At 38.8% G+C, this 20,823-nt stretch overlaps 1 protein-coding gene across 1 annotated transcript in view; it reads right to left on the reverse strand.

Moving 5' to 3' along the window:
- The window catches only part of SH2D2A (SH2 domain containing 2A), a 714,173-nt gene that overhangs the window by 118,520 nt on the left and 574,830 nt on the right, over window positions 1-20,823 (reverse strand). The window contains exon 5 of the mRNA XM_044079800.1: window positions 7,084-7,173. Coding sequence (XP_043935735.1) covers window positions 7,084-7,173 — 90 coding nt within the window. The remainder of the gene's footprint in view (window positions 1-7,083; window positions 7,174-20,823) is intronic.

Consider the following 20,823-nt stretch of genomic DNA (forward strand, 5'->3'; position numbering starts at 1 on the left):
ACGTATGTGTGTGTGTGTGAGTGTGTGTTTGTCAACAAAGCTAAGTGGATGTGAAGTATTGCTGGAAGGGTGTGTGTGTGTGTGTGTGTGTGTGTGTGTGTGTGTGTGTGTGTGTGTGTGTGTGTGTGTGTGTGTGTGTGTGTGTGTGTGTGTGTGTGTGTGTGTGTGTGTGTGTGTGCATGTGTGTGTGCGCGTGTGTGTGTGTGTGTGTGTGTGTGTGTGTGTGTGTGTGTGTGTGTGTGTGTGTGTGTGTGTGTGTGTGTGTGTGTGTGTGTGTGTGCATACATGTGTGTGTGTGTGTGTGTGTGTGTGTGTGTGTGTGTGTGTGTGTGTGTGTGTGTGTGTGTGTGTGTGTGTGTGTGTGTGTGTGTGTGTGTGTGTGTGTGTGTGTGTGTGTGTGTGTGTGTTATGGTTGGTAAAGTACAGGCACACGTTTAGTATATGTGCGATTGTTTATGGGTTAGGTTTTGGGTAATGGCTAAGTAAGGGGACAATGAAGCATTTGCTGAAAAATGAGTAGGAAGTGAAATATAGGAAGACAACAGTGACAGAGATTTTAGTACAATAAAAAGAGTTGGAGCTCAGGCAGATGTAGATGCCAGGTAGAAAATTATCAGTGACTGGAGGAGCTGCATATGTTGAGCATGGTTATTCTGAGGTGACTGTGAAACATTGGCTGTGATTTGTGGAAACAATACAAACAATGAAAGGATAAAGTATAACTTCTGCTACTATTAATGGGTTTTAATACAGAAAAAATTAAGCACAGTTTATCAAACAGGTCTTTCATGTATATCCAAATAAAATGAAGAGGTGCACGTAAACTGGAATATAAAAAAAGAGATGTTTTCTGGACTAATTTATATATTGCAAGACACAATTAACCTTCGATCATCTGGCATTTTAATGGTCCCTTTACTCATAATTTGTCTAGTATCAAGCAAATAACTGTGCATGCTATTAGATAAGGACAATTTACCCTATGAGTGTTTGTGTTTGGAAAATATATGAACCATTAATTCCATGGATGGGTACAACTGAATATTTTGATGCTAGGGAAATTTAGGGCAATCTGTTGAAAGTGACCTTAAATGTGATGTAAAAGTAAAGTTGTTAATTAGGATTATATGGAATGATAAGACTGCTTAGTATTGCTGAGTTTGCATTAATATATTCATGCAAGCAGCGGTAAACTAAACAGAAAACAATAATTGATCTTATCAAAAGAAAAGTATGGTGAATTGCCTCAGCTGTGTTCAAACATGAGGGATAAAAGATGGCTATCAATATCTTTAAAGGGAAGAGATGGGAAGATTATTTATTAAATATTCAGAGGATATGGCTAGGAATATGCATATGTTTAAATGGGACACATGATCACCTTCACTGCAGAAGCTCCTAGTCCTGGTGTGTATAGTGGCTAATGGTGACTATATGTGAAGTGGGGACAATGTTAGATGTAAGAAACGTATACCGGTCTTGCTTATTGTGCTTTATGTACTAACCATAATGTCCATAATGGAATGTTTAACGCATTTTTTGATAAAAGAGATGTTAATAAGCCTCCTTATCCCCTACTGATTATGCAGACAGGTAGACAAGGTGATGGGTTGGGCATGAAACAGACTAGACACGTGTGGTAATACAAAACGTACAAGTAGGCTGCCATGAAAAGCATGATGTGGATGCTATGTTGCCCATGAGACCTGGATAGTAAAGGAGACAGTATTTCTACAGTAAATTTAAATGGTTAGACGAAGAATGGAAAGACATGGGATTTGGGTACTGGTTTATATAATGGTGGGCAATGACAATACGTAGGTGGAGATATATAAAAAGTATGAAACAAATTGATACATTAAGAGGATTTTTTTCAGCACTTAGTTGTCATAAGGCGATTTAATAAGCATGGTTGTATATTTGCTGATTTATAGTTTTTATTTTTTTGTGAGAAAGGCTAGAGAGTACCACATTAATGGCTGAAGGGACATAATGATTAACAATAAGGCAACCTGATTACTGGAGTAGAATATAAATAAAGATGTGCATTGGTAGAAACAGTAATGAGCATATGAGAAACAATTTATAGGTGTTTTAGGGGAATGGGATAGTTAATGATCTTTAACTGGAAGAGTGATATATCAAACTTTCACTCCAGATAAATTCTATGTTAAAATAAGAGGAGTGTATAGAACTGTCTAGAAATAAGATCTTCCAAATAATGAGGAATCTTTAGAGAGATTCCTGGGAAGGTACAGCCATGTTACTAAAACAGTAAAGTACTCTTGTGTACAGACCGATGCTTTTTTTATCAGCCCTCAATAAGGTGGCCCCAGTGTATGTACATCTGGTTCATCTAGTCCCGCCATGGTTTAACCATTCACTCAAGAAGCTCAGAAAAACGGGATAGAGACTAGAGCAGAGCTGGTGATTCTCTAGTACGCTTGAGAACAAGCTTGCACTGCACTGGACTTTCATCTGTCTTGAATACCAACCACAGATCAATCAGAAAAAAATATGTATCAATTGTGTGTGATTTCTGCCACATCAAACCACACGGCTGCATAGTTTTGTGCTGTTGGGCATCTCTGTAGTCCAGACTGCACAGCCACTCAAACTACCTTATCATCAGATGAATATAAGTTAGTGGCATGGTATGTTGCTACCAGCATTGCCTTCATCAGATCATTGTTGCCTCACATTGTTACTCTAGGCACTGACGTGTCATCTGCAGTTGGATGCATTTTGATGACTTCATCACTATAAATTGTACTATGCATAAGACTAGTTGTCCTTTGGATCCATGTCTAAGTTTGCTGGTTTACCCTTAGATGTCATTAGTTATCTTTTCTAACAGACTGTTACAACCTCATTTGTCAAGGGAGCTTTTCCACTACAATTAAAGGAGGCCTTAGTTTCCCAATCTCAAAAACCTTGGCTTAGGTCCCAACAACATAGATAACTATCATCTCACCTCAGAGTTTTTTTTTATTGATAATGTACCTGAGAAGGTATTCTACCTGGCATCAGTGACCCTTTCTAGTCCATATTTAGTTCTGGGCACAGCACAGAGCCTTTAATAACCTAGTAGTAGCAAGAGATTAATATCACTGTTCCACTTTGGTCCTTCTTGATCTCTCTTTGGCTTTAGATATGTTGGATCATTCCATTTTCTAGACCATTTGGAGAATTACTGTAATACCTTTGGGTTCCTCCTTCAGTGGTTTACTTGCTTCCTCTCTAGATGCACCCATAGGATAGCATTAGGGGTTAATTCTACTTTCTCTCACTCTGTACTGTGGCATTCCACAAGACTCTATTCTTGGTCCTTTACTTTTCTCCAGTCATCTATTACCATGGAAGACATTATTCATTTGAGAGCTATGAAATGCTGATGACATAGAGATCTATCTGTTGTTTCCCCAGGATTCTGTGTCTGCTCTTAATCACGTGTCTTGGGACTAGAACTGCATCTAAGACTGGACAGCCAGTAACTAGCTTAAGCTCAATTCTTTCAAGACTGTTGCCAAGGTTATATATGCATTTCTTAAAGAATCTCTTTCCCTGTCTTGTACCCGGATATTTTGTGCTGTGGTGACAAGCTGTATTATGTGTCAGAAGGACATTATCTTGGGCTATTTATTGACAACAGACTAATGTTAAACTACCAGAATTCAGCTGTTGTGAATCCATCATGATTCTATCTATGGAAAATTACTCATCAGGCACTTTGTTCTAGCTAATGACCTCCCCACTGCAGTTCATGGACTTGTTTCCTCCCATCTTAACTATTGCAATGCCTTGTTCATAGACCTACCAGACTCGGAACTTTCCTGCTTACAACTAATGCAAAAGTACAGCTCCGTTCCTTGATAGGGTCTCTATGATCCTTCACATTACACTGATCTTTCACAATCTGTACTAGTTACCCATCAAACAGTGGATAATTTATAAGTTCCTAGCCCTACATGATCTGGGTATCTTTGAGACTTGCTGTCCTAGTACAGCCCAACAAGATCCCTGCAGTCTGCTTCTCATGGACTCAGAGTGGCACCATTTTACAATCTGGAGTCCTACAGTTATACAGCCTTCAGCTATCAAGGTCCTCATATATGGAATTTACTAATGGGCTTACTGAGGGACCCACCAACTTTATTCAACTTCATGCAGGAAATAAATACATATGTGTTTGAATTAAGCTTAGTTACCACCTTTTAATTTAATTGTTTTTATGTCCATCTGATTACTTTCTAATAACTTTGAAGTTTTATTTTCTTATGCTTGCCATTCTGGTTTTAACACCCAGCTTTTACTGTTGTAACTAATGATTTCATGTTACTTTTGTTTAATTTATTGTGCTTGTCTACTTGTTTTTTAAAACATCCATCCTCAACCCCTTTTTTCCCATTTTTGATGGCCACATGCGTAAATGGGCATGCCTTCGTTGAAGGTTGAATGTCGAGCTGGCACCTCGGCGTTCATAAAAAATCTACTGCCAATCATTAGCGGATCGGAGTTTCAGTGTGGCAACACCTAACCGGGAAAAGCCGAAAGACAAACAACAACAACAACTGTTAGTTGTCCTTCTCTGTTACTCTCTCTTTTTTTTCATATTTTCCAACCCATTGGTTGATGATCATCATCCCCCTCTTGATCAATTACGCATCCATTCCTCATCATAAAAGGTGAGAGGGGCTTTCGTTTAAGAAGCCATCAGGAGTGGTTTGAGTTTTTCTGCCCTCCCCATCCTGTTGTACATGACCATTGATTTCCCAGGTGTGGGACATGCAAGAGGCGTCAGAGCTACACCACCTCTACAACAGGCTAACTTCAGTAGAACTGCCCAGTTCACCAACTGGGAGCTCCTTGTGGTTATTTCAAAGGTCCCCACCAGGGAAATCAACCCTTGGGCATATGTCCCAATCATGCACCCCCCCCCCCCACACATGCCTATCCTCCTGGCCTACAGCTATCAACAGCACAAGCTGCAATTCAAACTCAGGTCACTTGGGCCATAGCCAGTGATTTATCTCTCTATGTCACAGGCACAGGATAGGTAAGAAATTGACATTTTCCCTGTATATCCTCGAGGAGTATGCAATGCAAATGCCACATAAGGTAGGATATATCAAGCATGTCTGAGCTGCTGTACTTTTCTTTATTGTTTCTGTTGCTCTTATTTACACCTTACCACTGTCAGTGTTTGGATATGAGCCAAAGGGCTCCTCTGTGCCTGTCCAGTTGGAAAGGACAATCATCCTTAAACACCATAGCTGGCTCATTAATCTTCCAGTCCCATTCTAGAACCTGGGTCACCCGTGCTACTTATGAACATTCATTCGTCTCCCCATGGACTATTTTTATTCATGAAACATGTAACTGGACTGGACTAAACTTGCCTTTCTTCACTCATGACCTACATAGAACAAAAATATGAGTGCAAGAATATATTGTAGGGTAATATCAAATCATGGTTACCTGGCCATACCAAATTGTTTGTCTGTATATTGTATTTACTTTTGCCCTTGTGATCTAGTTCGTTACTGAAAAAGGTCCAAGAAGAGCCAGTTCACTGACAGTTAAAAATGTATACATTAAATTAATCATATATAAACAGATAATGAGTTTCATAAATCTGGGCCATACATTTTAAAGGCTTTGCCTCTGCAACAGAGGGAAACATTTCTAGTTACATGGCTGACAACAGCTACACAGACATCCATTAAGCTGACATGAATCAGTTGAATGGGATGATGTCAAGCAAAGTAATAGCGCAGTCACACAACACTGGAGAAAAGAATTGTAAAAACACTGTATAAATACCAGTGCTGTACTTAAAACACTGCTGGCAATGATTTTTATTAGGAGCAGCTCTTGGCTAGTTGCAATTCATCCACATAGGATTGATAAATTTCATTCTTATCCACTTGCATCTTGCACAATGGTAAGAAAACCTTTAATAAGGACATTGCAATTATCTCATTGATATATAGCGCTGCATTCAGAAACTGGACACTGCAGCTCAGTGATGCCTGTAGCTGAGTTGCAAGTCTATAGCTGAACCACTGACAGTTATTTGTAGATAGGGATCCTAATTGAGACGTCTAGAATGTTTCATTAATAGGTTTGGAATATTACACCTAGTTGGAACATGGCCTCTCCTACTGAATGAGTGATTGAGCTATTACCTCAACAACTTGATGAAGAGGTGACATCAGATTGGCTACAGGAGCTGCAGAGGAGCTCCAAGTATAGCAGACTACAAGATTATGATCATTAAAAGCAAAGTGGGCACATTACAAGTCTACAAGTAATTGTAGCTGGATACAGCAGGCACAACAACACAATGCACTGTGTACACAACAGTCACTCCAGGTGGGAATTGTAGTGTACCCAAAATGTCACATTTGCAATTTGTGTATTTCTCCTAACTAACTCACATGATTTGGATATCCACTGTACTAAAGGAAAAGAAGCTTATACTGAAACATGCACTTTGAACTTAATTACCAGTATTTTATTAAAATGATGAGAGTCATTTCATGCATTCAGCCTCAAATTCTCCTTTTGCTAAGCACAAGGTTTCCTGCAATCCACACATAATTTGCCTATAATAAGTGTGTAACTGCTGGATTTGACTTGCCCAAATGTTTTTATTACCACCTGCTGTAAGCTGCATGACATACATGTTATGGGAGGGTCATAAAACACGGAAAAAATTGCTTGGCAGCATTATATTCTAATAGAACTCCCCTTCTTCATGCCAGCATGCAGTTTTTTTTTTTTTGAGAGAGGGATACTTAAGCACATGCTGTTACACTTTGCTTAAACCATTTCCTGGTTGCAAAACTAATAAAGCAGAAACTAAATAACAGTAAGTCAGATTATTATCTTTAGCTTTAAATGTCTGTTAAACACTGGAACATGAGTCATTTTTTTCTCTCTCTTTCTCTCCATCACATATACAGAACTTTGCACTACTGCATACATTAAAGGGAGTGTGCTTTCCATATTCACTGGTTTACATTACTGGAGTATTTGTGTTTTGTTTTAAATAAAAACATGCTCACAAAAATATCTTACCTGTAAGAAAGTGCAAACCCAATCCTGCTCCCACTTAATCGTACAAGAAAGCAGCCCTCTGGCTTATCTATTAACAATTCTTCAGATTCTCTGTGGCAGAAGAATAAAACAGAAGTTAATGGTTGCTTGTCAACACAATTATCTCTTATTTATTTTTTTTCTCTTATGAGGATAAATTCATCTGTTTGGAAAACAATCCAGTCATTTACTGTGGTCCAAGGAGTTCTATCAACCCTATTACATCCAGCACTGTTTCATATTTCTGTAAAGCTATTCACTTTCATATGGTGAAGAAGAAGATGAAGATGAAGGACAATGCCTTCACATAACATGCATTATACCACGTGCAGCAGCAAAAACAGAAAGCGACGCTTTGCATTGTCACCTGTCCAATGTTCTTCCAATAATCCATAAGGCAGCTGATGAATAATTAGGAAGGCACATTACAGCTCAACCTTAATCTTAACGTCTAAATAACTCCAGACTTAAAGCAGTCTTTGCTGTCTCTGATATGTGACAATAAAGCCTTACTGTACCATGATCTTTACAGATCCACAAACCTGATATGATTTTTGCAGGGACACAGATTTATTCATAAAAAATATGTATTCATAGTTTGTTAAACATTTTTCTTTCATTCTGTGATTACCCATTTAATCCAGTTTAGGGTCATGGGGGAGATGTAGCCCATCTTGGCACTCACTGGGCAGAAGGTAGAGAATCCAATCCTAAAAAGAGCTCCATTCCATACCAGAATGCACACATCCTCTCACTTCCATGCAGCATACACATTTGAGTGTAATCTGAAGAAATGCCAATTAACATGCTGCACATCTATGATGCGGGAGGAAACTGGAGCACCAGGTGAAAACCCACAGAGACACAGGGAGGATGTGCACACTCCAAACGGAAAATATCTTATTCAAAAACCTGAAGTGGAGAGCCAAGCACTGCGAATCAGAAATGTTAACTACTGCACTGCTGTGTGGCTCCAGTAATCAAATTGTTTTACAGTGATATAGTTCATGGAAATAACTGCAAATATCTTCATGTATATTCATTATTATAACCATTCAAGGTGTGGAGCTACACTCTGCAATGTATAAGATTAGTTTGTGGTCAAATGCAATCAGGAAAGACTATGCACAGTTTGAGGACAAATGCACAGTACAACACTTGAAATGATATGTTAGTGTACAATGATAGAGCAGACATTCCACTGTAGGTATGCTAATGAACATACACATTTCATGAGTGACATTATTAGTGTGATTCAAAGATGTCCATGCCAAAATGTAAATAGTTGTAAGACAAATTACATTAATCTCAGCAACTAGATGCCAAAGACCTAGATAAATGAGTCAAAGATTGTGGCATCACAGATAAAAAGGCATTATATACATATTTCCACACACCTGTGTGTGTGTGTGTGTGTGTGTGTGTGTGTGTGTGTGTGTGTGTGTGTGTGTGTGTGTGTGTGTGTGCACGTGTCTCTATTCTCCCTCTCTCTCTCTCTCTCTCTCTCTTATACATTATATATATATTTATATATATATATATATTTGTGTGTGTGTGTGTGTGTGTGTGTGTGTGTGTGTGCGTGTGTGTGTGTGTGTGTGTGTGTGTGTGTGGGCTGCCAACAAGTTGCCGAATGGCAGCACACCTATTTGAAAATCATCTGATCAAATGTGCCAGCAGTTGTACTGTGCGAGATCGAGGTGCAGTGAGGAAAGGGAAATTTGCTCTTTTCCCATTGTAATGCAATCTCAGAGTTGGCATATATAATTAGCAGAGGGTGTGGGCTCATCCCCCTGCAAAAAATATTATTTGCTTTGTTGTTTTTAGATAATAACACATTTATTGCAAATAACAGCAAGACATTTGTCATGTTTCTTTGAACAGCACAAACGATCAAACATGCCTCCATCCCTGTCATGACTGATCCCTCTCTTAACACTTTGCATTCAAGTACCTCACAAGGATACTTAGAGATAGTGCTACATCATTATCTTTCATGTACGCTTCACACAGAGACCCAAGTTAACAAAGTCCTTGGACAACTAAAAACAACTTATTCAATATCCAGTTTCTTCATTCCTGAGGCTAGATGCTCCCTACCCATCAATTTATTCTTTTTTTTTTTCAAAAATAGTTTTTATTTTTGTAATAAACCATGCATACTTATGAAGGTAGACGCATGGGAAATGCACAAATGTTACACAGATAGTGGTTTGTAACAACATTAGTACAAAGGACATGTTTAAAAAGAACATAGAAAAAGTACAATATCTTGCAGTATGCATAGTACACAAACTAAAAGCCCAAACCAAACTAAACAATATTTACAAAGCTACCAATACTGAACAAGGGTGGAAGCAACAGTGCCATTACTTGTACAATTGGGAAATAACAGCCCTACTTATGGCTTGTCTTAGAAGGGAGAAACCCTCAGCACAGGGGGTGCAGAGTGTAGGGAGAGAAAAAAGAACATGGATAAAGGGATATGTGTATGTTAGCCATAGCTTAGTCACATAGAATTACTTCAAACAGGCTTTTCCAAAGTTTACTGAAGTAGGCTCTCTTCATAGGTCCATTTATGATGAATTTCTGGGCCGAGATATATTTAATGGCCATATTTTTAAATCCCCGCCAACATAATTTGGTGCGATCCAACCAGTTGTGGGTGATGTAGAGTTTTATGAGAAAGCAAAGCGTTGTTAGGATATGAATATGAAACTTAGGCAGGCCATGAGGGGGGATATTTAGAATAGCCGTTTCCCATGAAAGGGTGGAGCTATAGTAACCCATTTTTTTAAGACGCACTTTGAGAGAACACCAAAGTTTATGGGAGTTATTGCAATGCCACATAATATGTAAAAGGTCAGCTCTCGTGCCTGAACAGCATGTACATAACGGAGATCTATTAGAGTTAAATTTGTTAATTCTTGCAGGGGTAAGGTAGGCGTTGTTATTCAACATCAGTTGAGTGTATAAGAATTTCTTGAAGGGGGATAATTCAATGCTAGTTTTTATGGCTAGTAATTTTTGATCCTCTGTAATAGGGGGGTTTTGATTGTCCCAGTATTTGGAAAAAAGACAGTTTCCTTTGTGTAGTAATGGATGTAGTAATTTGTATGACGAAGAAATTGTTTTATTATTACTAGAAATTGTATTAATAATTAGGTTTAGTTTGTCCATTAGCTGTATATCAGGGACTGTATTATTGGTTTGTGAAGAAATAAGTTCCCTGAGTTGACGTAGGATAACTGAATACTTGTTATTAACCTTGAGGGCTAATCGTAATTCGGCAAGTGACAGAGATTTATGTTTAAGAATATCCCATACTTTAAGGTCTTTGATGAGAGGGAAATCAGCAAGATCTATCATCTTGTTGTTGATTTTAAGATTTGGGTTGAGGTGTATTGGTTGAAAAAGGGGTAAAATAAGTTGAAGATTGATGTCCTTAATCAGTTTTTGGAAAAGTTTTATTTGATGTTTCAGTAGAGAGGATAGCTTTAGGCTATTCAAGGAAGTAGGTGATAAAAAGGGAGTGGCCTTAGGATTAATTTTGTTAGATAGAATATGTCCGTACCATATCTTTAGCCACGCTGGGTAGTAAGTTTGGTCTTTGTTATTCATGTATGCAATGGACCATAGTTTATTAGAGCTAATAATCAGATAGTAGAGATGAAGGTTTGGAAGGCCCACCCCACCTTTCTCCTTGGGAAGACTTAACTTGGAAAAAGAGATCCTAACATTCTTAGGAAACCAGAGAAATTTGATTATTGTTTTTTCAATCTGTGAGAAGAAGTTGTTTGAAATATTTATATTTGTTGCACTAAATTGATAGAGGAGTCTGGGAAGGATATTCATTTTCACAATAGCTACTTTTGAAAGGAATGATAATTTCACTAGTTTCCATCTTTGTAGGTCTTGACATATGGTAGACCATGATTTTAGCAGGTTATTTTGAAGCATAGAGGCTTGATTGTGTTCAAAGTTGACGCCAAGGTATTTGAGACTGTATGAGATATGGAAGGACGATTCGGGGAAGAAGAAAGGTTTATGCGCCTCAGGATTTATTGGGAGAATATGTGATTTTTTATCATTGACTTGGTATCCAGAGGCCTTAGAGAAGGAAGTGATTGCTTTTAATATTTTTGGCAGGTCCGTGTTCGGGTAATGGAAGTAGAGGTTTAAGTCGTCAGCAAAGGCCGATAATGCTACTTGTGTGTTGAGAATTTTAGGAATAGTGTGATGTGTATTTTGAGTGAGATAAAGGAAAAAGGGTTCAATAAATAGATTGAAGAGGAAGGGAGAAAGTGGACAACCTTGTCTAGTGCCATTAGTAATCTGGATGGGCTTAGATCTTTTTTTATTTATATAAAGATATGTGCTTGAGTCTGAATAAAGAGTTCTGATCATATCTAGGAAGGTTGTGGGTATGTTAAAATGCGATAGCGTGGAGAAGAGAAAGTCCCAGTTTACCCTGTCAAATGCTTTTGATGCGTCTAGGGTTAAGGCATATAATGGGTTTTTTTCTTTTTTGGTAAACTGGATAAGAGAGTCTAGTGTTAGTGTATTGTCCCATGTATGTCTATTGGACATAAACCCAGCTTGGTCAGGTGATAGTAAGTGTGGTAATACCTGTTTAAGTCTGTTGGCTAAGATGGCAGAGAAGATTTTGATATCAACATTTATAAGCGAGATAGGTCTGTAATTATGTGGGTCTGTTTTTTCTTTATTGTTTTAAGTAGCAGGATTGTTTTTGAGTTATTCCAGTGTATGTCTGTAATTCCATGTTTTACAATAAAGTTAAAAACTTCTAGGAGGATAGGAGCAATTTTTGAGTTAAAGGTCTTGAAAAAATTAGTAGTAAAGCCATCCGGGCCAGGGGATTTGCCTAATTTGAGTTTATTAATGGTGGTTTGAATCTCACGGATAGTAAATGGAGCTGATAGGGTGGATATTTGATCCTGATTAAGAGATGGGAAGATGATGGAATTAAGAAATGTAACCATCTGCAGATTGGAGGTGTTGTGTTTGTTGTTGCTATATATGTCAGTATATATGTCGTGAAAAAGTTTAATAATCTCGCAGTCTGTTTTGTAAGTTACCCCTTTATGTTGCAAGATGGAGATTGTCGGAGCACAGCTATTGTTTTTGAGTATTCTAGACAGGGTTCTAGATGGGATTTGTGCCCACTCAGAGTAGGTTGCAATTTGTTTTTGATCCTGTATCGAATAGTTATATAAGTGTAGCTCGCATAGTTCTTTATGTGCAGCATTGATCGATTCTTCTAGTTTGGGGTCGGGGTGTGTTTTGAATTCTCTTTCCAAGGACGCTAGCCTTAAAGCAAGATCAGATTCTTTCCTTTTATTAAGTTTATTAAAAAATGTAGCTTTACTAATCAGATACCCTCTTAATTCGGCCTTGCAGGCCGCCCATTGTATGTCAAGCGCTATTTGGGAATTACTAAATCCTGCGTATAGTTCAGACAATGTCTTATTGATTCTCTGTACAACCTCTTTATGTTTTAGTAGGTTATTGTTAAAGGACCAATTCGCGGGGGGGAGGGATCGGATGCGAAGACAATCATAAGGGAAATTTTTGCATGGTCAGATAATAGCCTAGGTTCACACCTTAGTGTGATCTTGAAATTAGAGAAGGATTTAGAGATTAAGAAAAAATCTAAACGTGACCATGATTTGTGGCATTGAGAGTAGAAGGTGTACATACTGCTTTTGATGGATCCGTACCAAAGACAATTGTATCCATGAGATTATAGTCAGACATTAGTTCTTCCAGAGCAGTAGAAGCTTGAGAGTTATATGAGGGGGAATTGCTGGTACGGTCCAAACTGGGATTTATGACTGCATTCCAGTCTCCTCCTATAATAAAAAGGTGATTTGAGAATGCGCTAAGGATATTATAGATTTCCATGAAGAAGATGTGTTGTTGAGTGCAGGGACCATATCGTTCAGAAATAAAACGGGTTTGACGAATTCGGCACTATGGATGTAAAATAACACCACCTGCCAAATTTATCAGACTTGCCTTCTATGATGGTGCCCTGGAATTGTTTCTTGATTAAAATTGCGACTCCCTTAGAGTTTGAACTATCACCCCCCGCTATTATAGTCCTAATCCATTTTTTGTTAGAAGTTTTTTCCCAGCATTCTTTGGGTAGATGCGTCTCCTGTAAGAAACAGATAGTAGCCTGAGATTTAAAAAAAAGATGTAGTATTAGATTTTTTTTCTCAGCATTCTGAAGGCCTTTAACATTCCAGCAGTCTACTTGCCAGCTACTGAATTCCTTAATTCAGTTGGTATTATTGAAAGGTGATATGAATGGGAGGTTATTGTTATACCTACACATAGTAGGGTTTGTTTAGGGAGAGTTATTATTGGGTATACCAGAGGGAAGAGAGCTTGATATGTCTTTAACACTGTTTTTACTAAGAAGTTATCATTGCGGTAAGGGGTAGCCCACAGCTTCTTCAAACTAACCCCAGTGCCTATCCACCCATACTCCTTATATGAAGAAGTATATAAACACACAAACACAAACCTAACCTTTACTATACATATGTACAAAATATAACTTTTCCAAAACATAACCTACCTAGATTACTTACAACGCCACCCACTGAGCTTCCAAGGCTGTACATTATGTAATATGCAGTTTGTATATCTTGCATGGTCTGTGATAGGGTAGGGTAGTGTATAGGAAAAATATGACAACATGCCTTTTACAGGGAAGTACACCCTCGGAGGTACACCGTTTAACAAATATTCTGAGTACCTGAAGAACTATATGTATTTAAACAAAAAAGTTTTGATGATGATAGAGGTGAGTTAATGACTCACAGCTTGCTACAAACACCTTTTGGCTCAACAGTAATAGAGTTTAACACACTCAAGTAATGCAAACCAAAAACATTTGTCTGGAACATATGTTTGTGCCTATTACTCTTACACCACCAGCTTGTTATGATAGTATTATATCATCCCCCACATATATGGAGAGAGAAGAAGGAGAATCGATTAATTCAACTAAGTATAATAATTAGCTAAGTAAACGATCATCTATTCTGCTATCAGGGTACGTGGCCTGAGAATCTAGTTGGTTAGATTAGATAGAGTCGCTTGTCTCAGCCACAGAACCTTTCACACTTAGAAAACTTAATTTTAGACTCCTTGGGTTCAACACCTTAACATAGATCCCGATCTGGGGTCCGTTTGCAACCATAGACTATACTGTATGCCATATGTTATAATCTAGTGGTTACCTTACAAATAGAGCTGTTATTAGCCCCACAACCATACTAAAGAATAAAACAGTAGCAGAGGTCAAGAAGAGACTAAGGATATGTCTAGTGGTGCTGGAGGGCGATAGAAATGAGGCTTGAACAGTGATGCTTGTGCATAGTAAACAAGTATTGCTCACTCAGGGAAAGCATCCCTGGTGTGGGGAACAATCCCCTACATTAGGCAGACTATGCATACAGCAGTCCCATGCATATTTAAGTTACTAAAAACAGTGGTATTGTTGCTGGCACTAAATTAAGAAACCAGGTCCTGATAATCATGTTAACTGTTATGTCATGTGTAATGTAGAAACTGTACTGACATTAATTTGCTATAGAGTAGATTCATTGACATCCTATACCCCCACCTAGCAATGCTTCACTTTTATAACAGCATGAACATGATGTTGTATTATACGCATTCTACTGCGTGACCAGCAGTGTTTTTAGTAGACATAGCACTGATAAATAACCAGAGAATTGCAACCTTCATATGAGTTGCATGTAAAACGTACTTGCTTGTCAGGGAAAAAGGTTCGAAGTTTGTGCTAGGCAGGATGCGCGGTGCAAGGATAAAAATTTATCAGAAGCTCCGTACGCCATGTGAGAAGCAACAGGCAGCTAGCGACAGCATCGGGAGTCTGGTTTATCCATGCGAGTGAGCTTTAGGAAGTATGGCTGTAGATGCTTGACAGGGCTTTGCTAGACTTCGAGAAGTAGACATCATTTCCAAAGAACGCACGGATACTTAAGCATTATGAAGCGGAGATCAACAGATACCCACAGCGCCTGACATTACGCCTTGCTAGCTATTTACTGATTCAAACTGGTACTTGAAGACTCAGTTATTTGAGAGGTTGTCAGTGTGTTTTTTACAGGAGAACATTCAGCCATGTTGGACCAGGAGTTGTATATCTCCTTAGGCGACGCAGTCTGTGAGCTAATCCTAGTGTCGCTTGGATGTTGCAGGAGTATCCAGGTGTTACAGCTAAGTGGGACCCATATGAAAACATCTGACAGGAGAAACTGTGCCTAGCTCCACGTGTTAAACGCTGGCATTTAAGAAGTCCATTAAAGGTTTTTCACAGGTACGTAAAGGAATATTTATTCAGTCGGATTAATATTTGTAGATTAATCGGGTTTTTTAATGGGTCCATAAAAAACAAAGTTCTGATCCGTTATCTAGCTGGGAGAAAGAGTCGCTAGCAAAATTGTGGATTCAGGAAGTGGGATCTTTGTTGAAAGCCTTAATAAAGGCTGTTTTTGCTTCGATGTGAGTATTGACTGAGTATCTCACTTCATTGTTATGAAATATTAGGTTGTTAGGGTAACGCATTTGGAAGCGTATGTTTCTTTTGATTAAATCTGCACAGAACGGAGCCAGTTTTTGTCTGTTTTCCTTAATAGTTGCTGGTAAGTCTTGCAAGAATGTAATTTTGTGTTTGTTCCAAATTAAGGATTTATGTTTTTTTGCTGCATTTAGTATTTTTTGTGTTACTTGGAAATTGAGTAGTTTAACATACACTTGACGGGGGTCTGTGGTGTCTTGCCTTCTCCGGAGTGCTCTGTGAGCTCTTTCAATGGTGATTTCAGGTATCTCACCATCTTTTTGTAGTAGAGACTCAAAGATTTGCTTTGCAGTAGTGATTAAGCTTTGGTTGTCGTAGATCTCAGGAATACCTCTAATTAGGATATTGTTTCTCCGACTTCTTGCCTCTAGATCTGTTATTTTCATTTGAAGTTCTGTTATAACTGTTGAGTTAGCAGAAAGATCATCAGTAAGAGTTTGGATTTGAAACTCATTTGACTGTATTTTTTGTTCAAGAGTGCCCACTCTTTCAGCAATCTGAGTGACAGATTTTCCAATGGTTGAGAGTTGTTCAAAATTCTGGATGGCTGCATGTATGGGTTGTAGGGCCTGTTTTAATTCAACCATGTGGAAGCCAGTATCCTCAGTGATGTTAGTAGTGTTTTTGTTAAGATCCAGTTGTTGTTTATTGGTTTTTTGCCTTTTTGAGAGGTTCTCTTTTTCTGGTGAGAAGATTATCGAAGACTTAGCTTTTGTTGTCTGTGTCTCCATTGATATAGGATCATTTGAAGGTTTTTGCTGTCTGGCCATGTGGTCTTCAGAGTGCTGCAGCAGATTGAGGCCTTCTAGATCACAGTAAGTACAAGACTTAGAGAGCTGATACAGAATATAGAGATGATTTTAGCTTCTTTTAAAAGCTGTATGTACTGGATGGTTCGTCTTTATGATACTAGAGTCAATTCCTTTGTTCCGTAGAGCGGCCCGAAGCTCCGAGAGATATAAAAAACTAAGATATGAGTAACTGAGGTAGGGAGCTCAGTGTAGATGCAGTTCACCAGGCGGCCACCATCTTGGAATGCCATTATTTGCTTTGTTGTGAGTTTTTCAATTGGCTGTTGATTGATAAATAGTGCTCAGTCATTTGCCTCTCAATCAATGAAAGTTTCAAGCAATTGTCAAACTTTATATATATATATATATTTATATATATATATATATATATATATATATATATACATACATACATATCAGAATGCTACAGCAGTTCAACAAACCCTCATGTAAAAGGTAAAAAAATAAAAATATATATATATTAAAAAACAGAGCACTAATTTACAGACACATTTTGTATAGAAGTACTCTTTCAGAAAGGGTGTTTAGAGACCTAAACTGTAGGTTTGGGATTTGGGGCTGAGGTATGGTTAGAGTAAGTGTGCTAATGTTAAGCCTAACCCTAACCTTAACCCTAAAGGTAACCCTAACCCTGCCCCCTAATTCCATCCCTACACATTAAGTCATTAAATACCCTTTCACTAACAAGTTTATTTATTTATTCAGTTTGATAACTGTGGGTAGAGCACTGATCAAAAAGGACCTATTTCAGTACAATACTCACAAAGTCACATAACCTTAAAGCTACCCCCTTCCCTAACCCTAAATTTATCTCCTTCCATGACCCTTACTTTAATTCTAGCCTGCAAACACTTTTTATCATTTAGTTTACTTTAATTTCTGTACAGTCTCAAAGTTAGTATATTTAAGATGCAGGTATATGGAGGGATACAGTAGGTTTACCCCCACTTCAAAAACATTTTTTCCATATTGTCAGTGGACTGAGACTCAACAAGTTTCTTTTCCCTGACTGGGTTCCCTTTACAAGAGGGCATGTTTTTAGCATTTTCAGTGGATTTGGACTCAGCAAGTTTGTTTTGACTCACTGGGTATGCTTTCCCCACCCTTATCCCTGCCCCATCTCCAGCCCTACACATTACTCTATGGAAAACCCTTTCCCTAACAGAACCACTAAATCAGACACTCCAGCAAGGCTCCAAAGCCTTACAAATGTGCACAACACTGAAACTGTCCCCTTACTTAACCTTTACTCTAACCCTAACCCACAATAACTCACATACTCACACCTACCCCTAATGCTGAAATGCTGAACCTTTCAATATATCTAAAAGTTTCTGCACTAACACACACATACACACACACACACACACACACACACACACACACACACACACACACACACACACACACACACACACACACACACACAAACTTACCTAAGCATGAAGCACATCCCTTTGATACACAGTCAAAAAAACAAATGTTTTATTTAACATCTGTTTACCAGGAAAGTCCAGGAACAGAACCCATTTCTCAGCAGAGGCCCAGGAAGAAACACTGTAGACACAGGTCTTTGGAATATGGGAGCACCCAGAGAAAACCCATGCAAATGCGGGGAGGACATGCAGAATCCACACAGAAGGCACTCCAGTCAACAATCGAAGCAGAGAACTTCTTGCTGTGAGACAACACCACTAACCACTGTGCCACCCAAATGTTTGGCATAAAAACAAAATAGTTTAGTCTGTCAACAAAAGATTTGACAGAAAGATAAACAGATACATGCATAGACAAATAAGAAATATAAACAGAGAAGTTATCAGTAACAAAAAAAAAAAAAATCAGGTGTTCGGATCTGATGTCCAACACACTGTGCCCTGGGTTAGGTATGATGTACTATAATGGTACATTACATTTCATTATGCTTACATTTGAAATAAGTGTACCACAGTGTGCATTTTCTGGATTGTGGAAGTGCTGTCCTACATTTTTCCATTGCTGTTTTTCCTATTCCACAATGTACAGCTCATGTTGTGTTAATAACGATGCATAATGCAGCTCGCCTATATGCCTACATTATTTAATGACTGAGCTATGGTTGCATGCAAAGCACAACACAAGCCTAATGCATACTTTCCACCCCTACAGCACACCTAATACACCTTGTGCATTTTGGAGATGCAGTCAGTGCACATAATGAGTTCATTGTGTATTTTCCTGCTCCTTTCTGTGCCTAACAGATGTGCAATATTGTAAATGCATATACTGTAATTCATGGTTCCACTGGGCATATTCCTCTCCAGAGTGTACCAAAGGACAAGTATAACTCTTGAAGACGTGCTTTGTGTGCTGTAGGATTTCACTGCACATCTGTCTGCTTCACACTGCATTTTAGGGCATGTAGAGCATGCAGATGTACTGCGCAATTCCACTGTACACCACTAAGATTCACAATGATTCAATGGATGAGGGCAAATCAGTGCTCACTGCATATCTAGACTTCACAGAGGCATTTAACATCATACCAAGACATTGTCGATAAACTCTCCCAGCTAAATATAAAATAGCAGCTACCACCAGAAGCAGGTCTCCAGGTCCAAGAAGCCAAAAAAGTCCAGAAGCATACAAACCAAAAAAGGACCAGGAATAGGCTACAGATTCCAGTATAAAGATTATTTATTGTAGAACAAACCACAGAATAAAAAACATAAGCGCTTTTGTAGGTGTGTACCCCACTTTATCAGATGTAACTGTGATGCATCCTGACCTTCATTTTATACTCTACAAGCACTAATCACATCCTATTAAATGAGCGCTTATGTTTTTTTATTCTGTGATTTGTTCTACAATAAATCATCTTTATACTGGAACCTGCAGCATATTGCTGGTCCTTTTTTGGGTTGTATGCTTCTGGACTTGCCGCCTCACAGCAAAAGGTTCTCCGGTTCGATCCTCGGCTGGGGTGCCTTCTGTGCGGAGTCTACATGTCCTCCCTGTGGTCACGTGAGTTTCTTCCGGGTGCTCCGGTTTCCTCCCACATCCCAAAGACATGCTGTAGGTGGATTGGACACTCTAAATTGGCCCTAGGTGTGTGTGTGTGTGTGTGTGTGTGTGTGTGTGTGTGTGTGTGTGTGTGTGTGTGTGTGTGTGTGTGTGTGTGTGTGTGTGTGTGTGTGTGCATGTGTGTGCCTTCTGTGGAAGGTTGGGCACCAGGCTGGCAACTCAACACCATAAAAAAAATCCACTGCCAATCATCACCAGAAAAGGTGTGGTGACCCCTAACCGGGAAAAGCCGAAAGACGAAGAAGATGCTTCTGGACTTTTTTGGTTTCTTGGACCTGGAGACCTGCTTGTGGTGGTAGCTGCTTTTTGATATTTACTACTGTGCTGATTTTGGCTGCCACCTCTGCTGGGACTATGGCTGATGAAATAGAAATTGTTGGCTTGGATCAAGAGCATGCATTTTGCTCACAAAGTAATTCCATTAATGTGGAGAATCTGCTGAAAGTCATTGAAAATAATGAGAATCCACTTTTTAACTGCTCTTATGAGAGCACGGAAAATGAGGCTAGTGGTGATGACATTGTTTTGTTGAAAAATAAATTGCATACCATAGAGAATGAACTCTTTAAACTTAAGAGGAATCTCTATGAAAAATGTCATATGGAGCTCTGTATTAAGGAAGGTATAGTTCCAAGGGGGCTTTCTGTGCTGAAAATGCCCTCACATGTGAACTGTGATCCTGTGTTATTGACGGAGTGACAGAAGGTTAATTTGAACACCAGCATCAGCTATATGAAACTGCTAACTGCAGCAGCTGAAAGGGAGACACAGTCTCTGTCTTCCTCAATTAAAACTTTATATGGTGAGCTGATATCATTATTTGACACTGCTATCTTGGATATTTATTTTGTAGAAACTCTGGATTTAGTCTCTTCATATGAGCGTAAGCTGAGTAAATTAAAAATGAAGAAAGTGGAAAGAGACCGTAAAGATTTCTTACTTGGCAATGTCTTCTCTTGGCCAAGGTTTACTGACAATGTTTCGAATTTCGAGCATGCGCACACGTCAACAGAACAGTTTGAAGAGCCACAGGAACTACCAGCCAGTGAGAGGGAACCTCGGAGGCAGAGAACAGCCGAGAAAGAAGCAGAAGTGGTTTCAACTTTGTTGCAGGCTCTTGTGAGTGAACCTACATCTTTGAATGGGGCTGTACAAGCTAATTCAGTACAAACGAGTGAAAAAGGGAACGGAACTGGAGCGAGACCG

This window comes from Protopterus annectens, chromosome 8.part0, assembly GCF_019279795.1.
Source record: "Protopterus annectens isolate FY-2018-M chromosome 8.part0, PAN1.0, whole genome shotgun sequence".
Taxonomy (NCBI): domain Eukaryota; kingdom Metazoa; phylum Chordata; order Ceratodontiformes; family Protopteridae; genus Protopterus; species Protopterus annectens.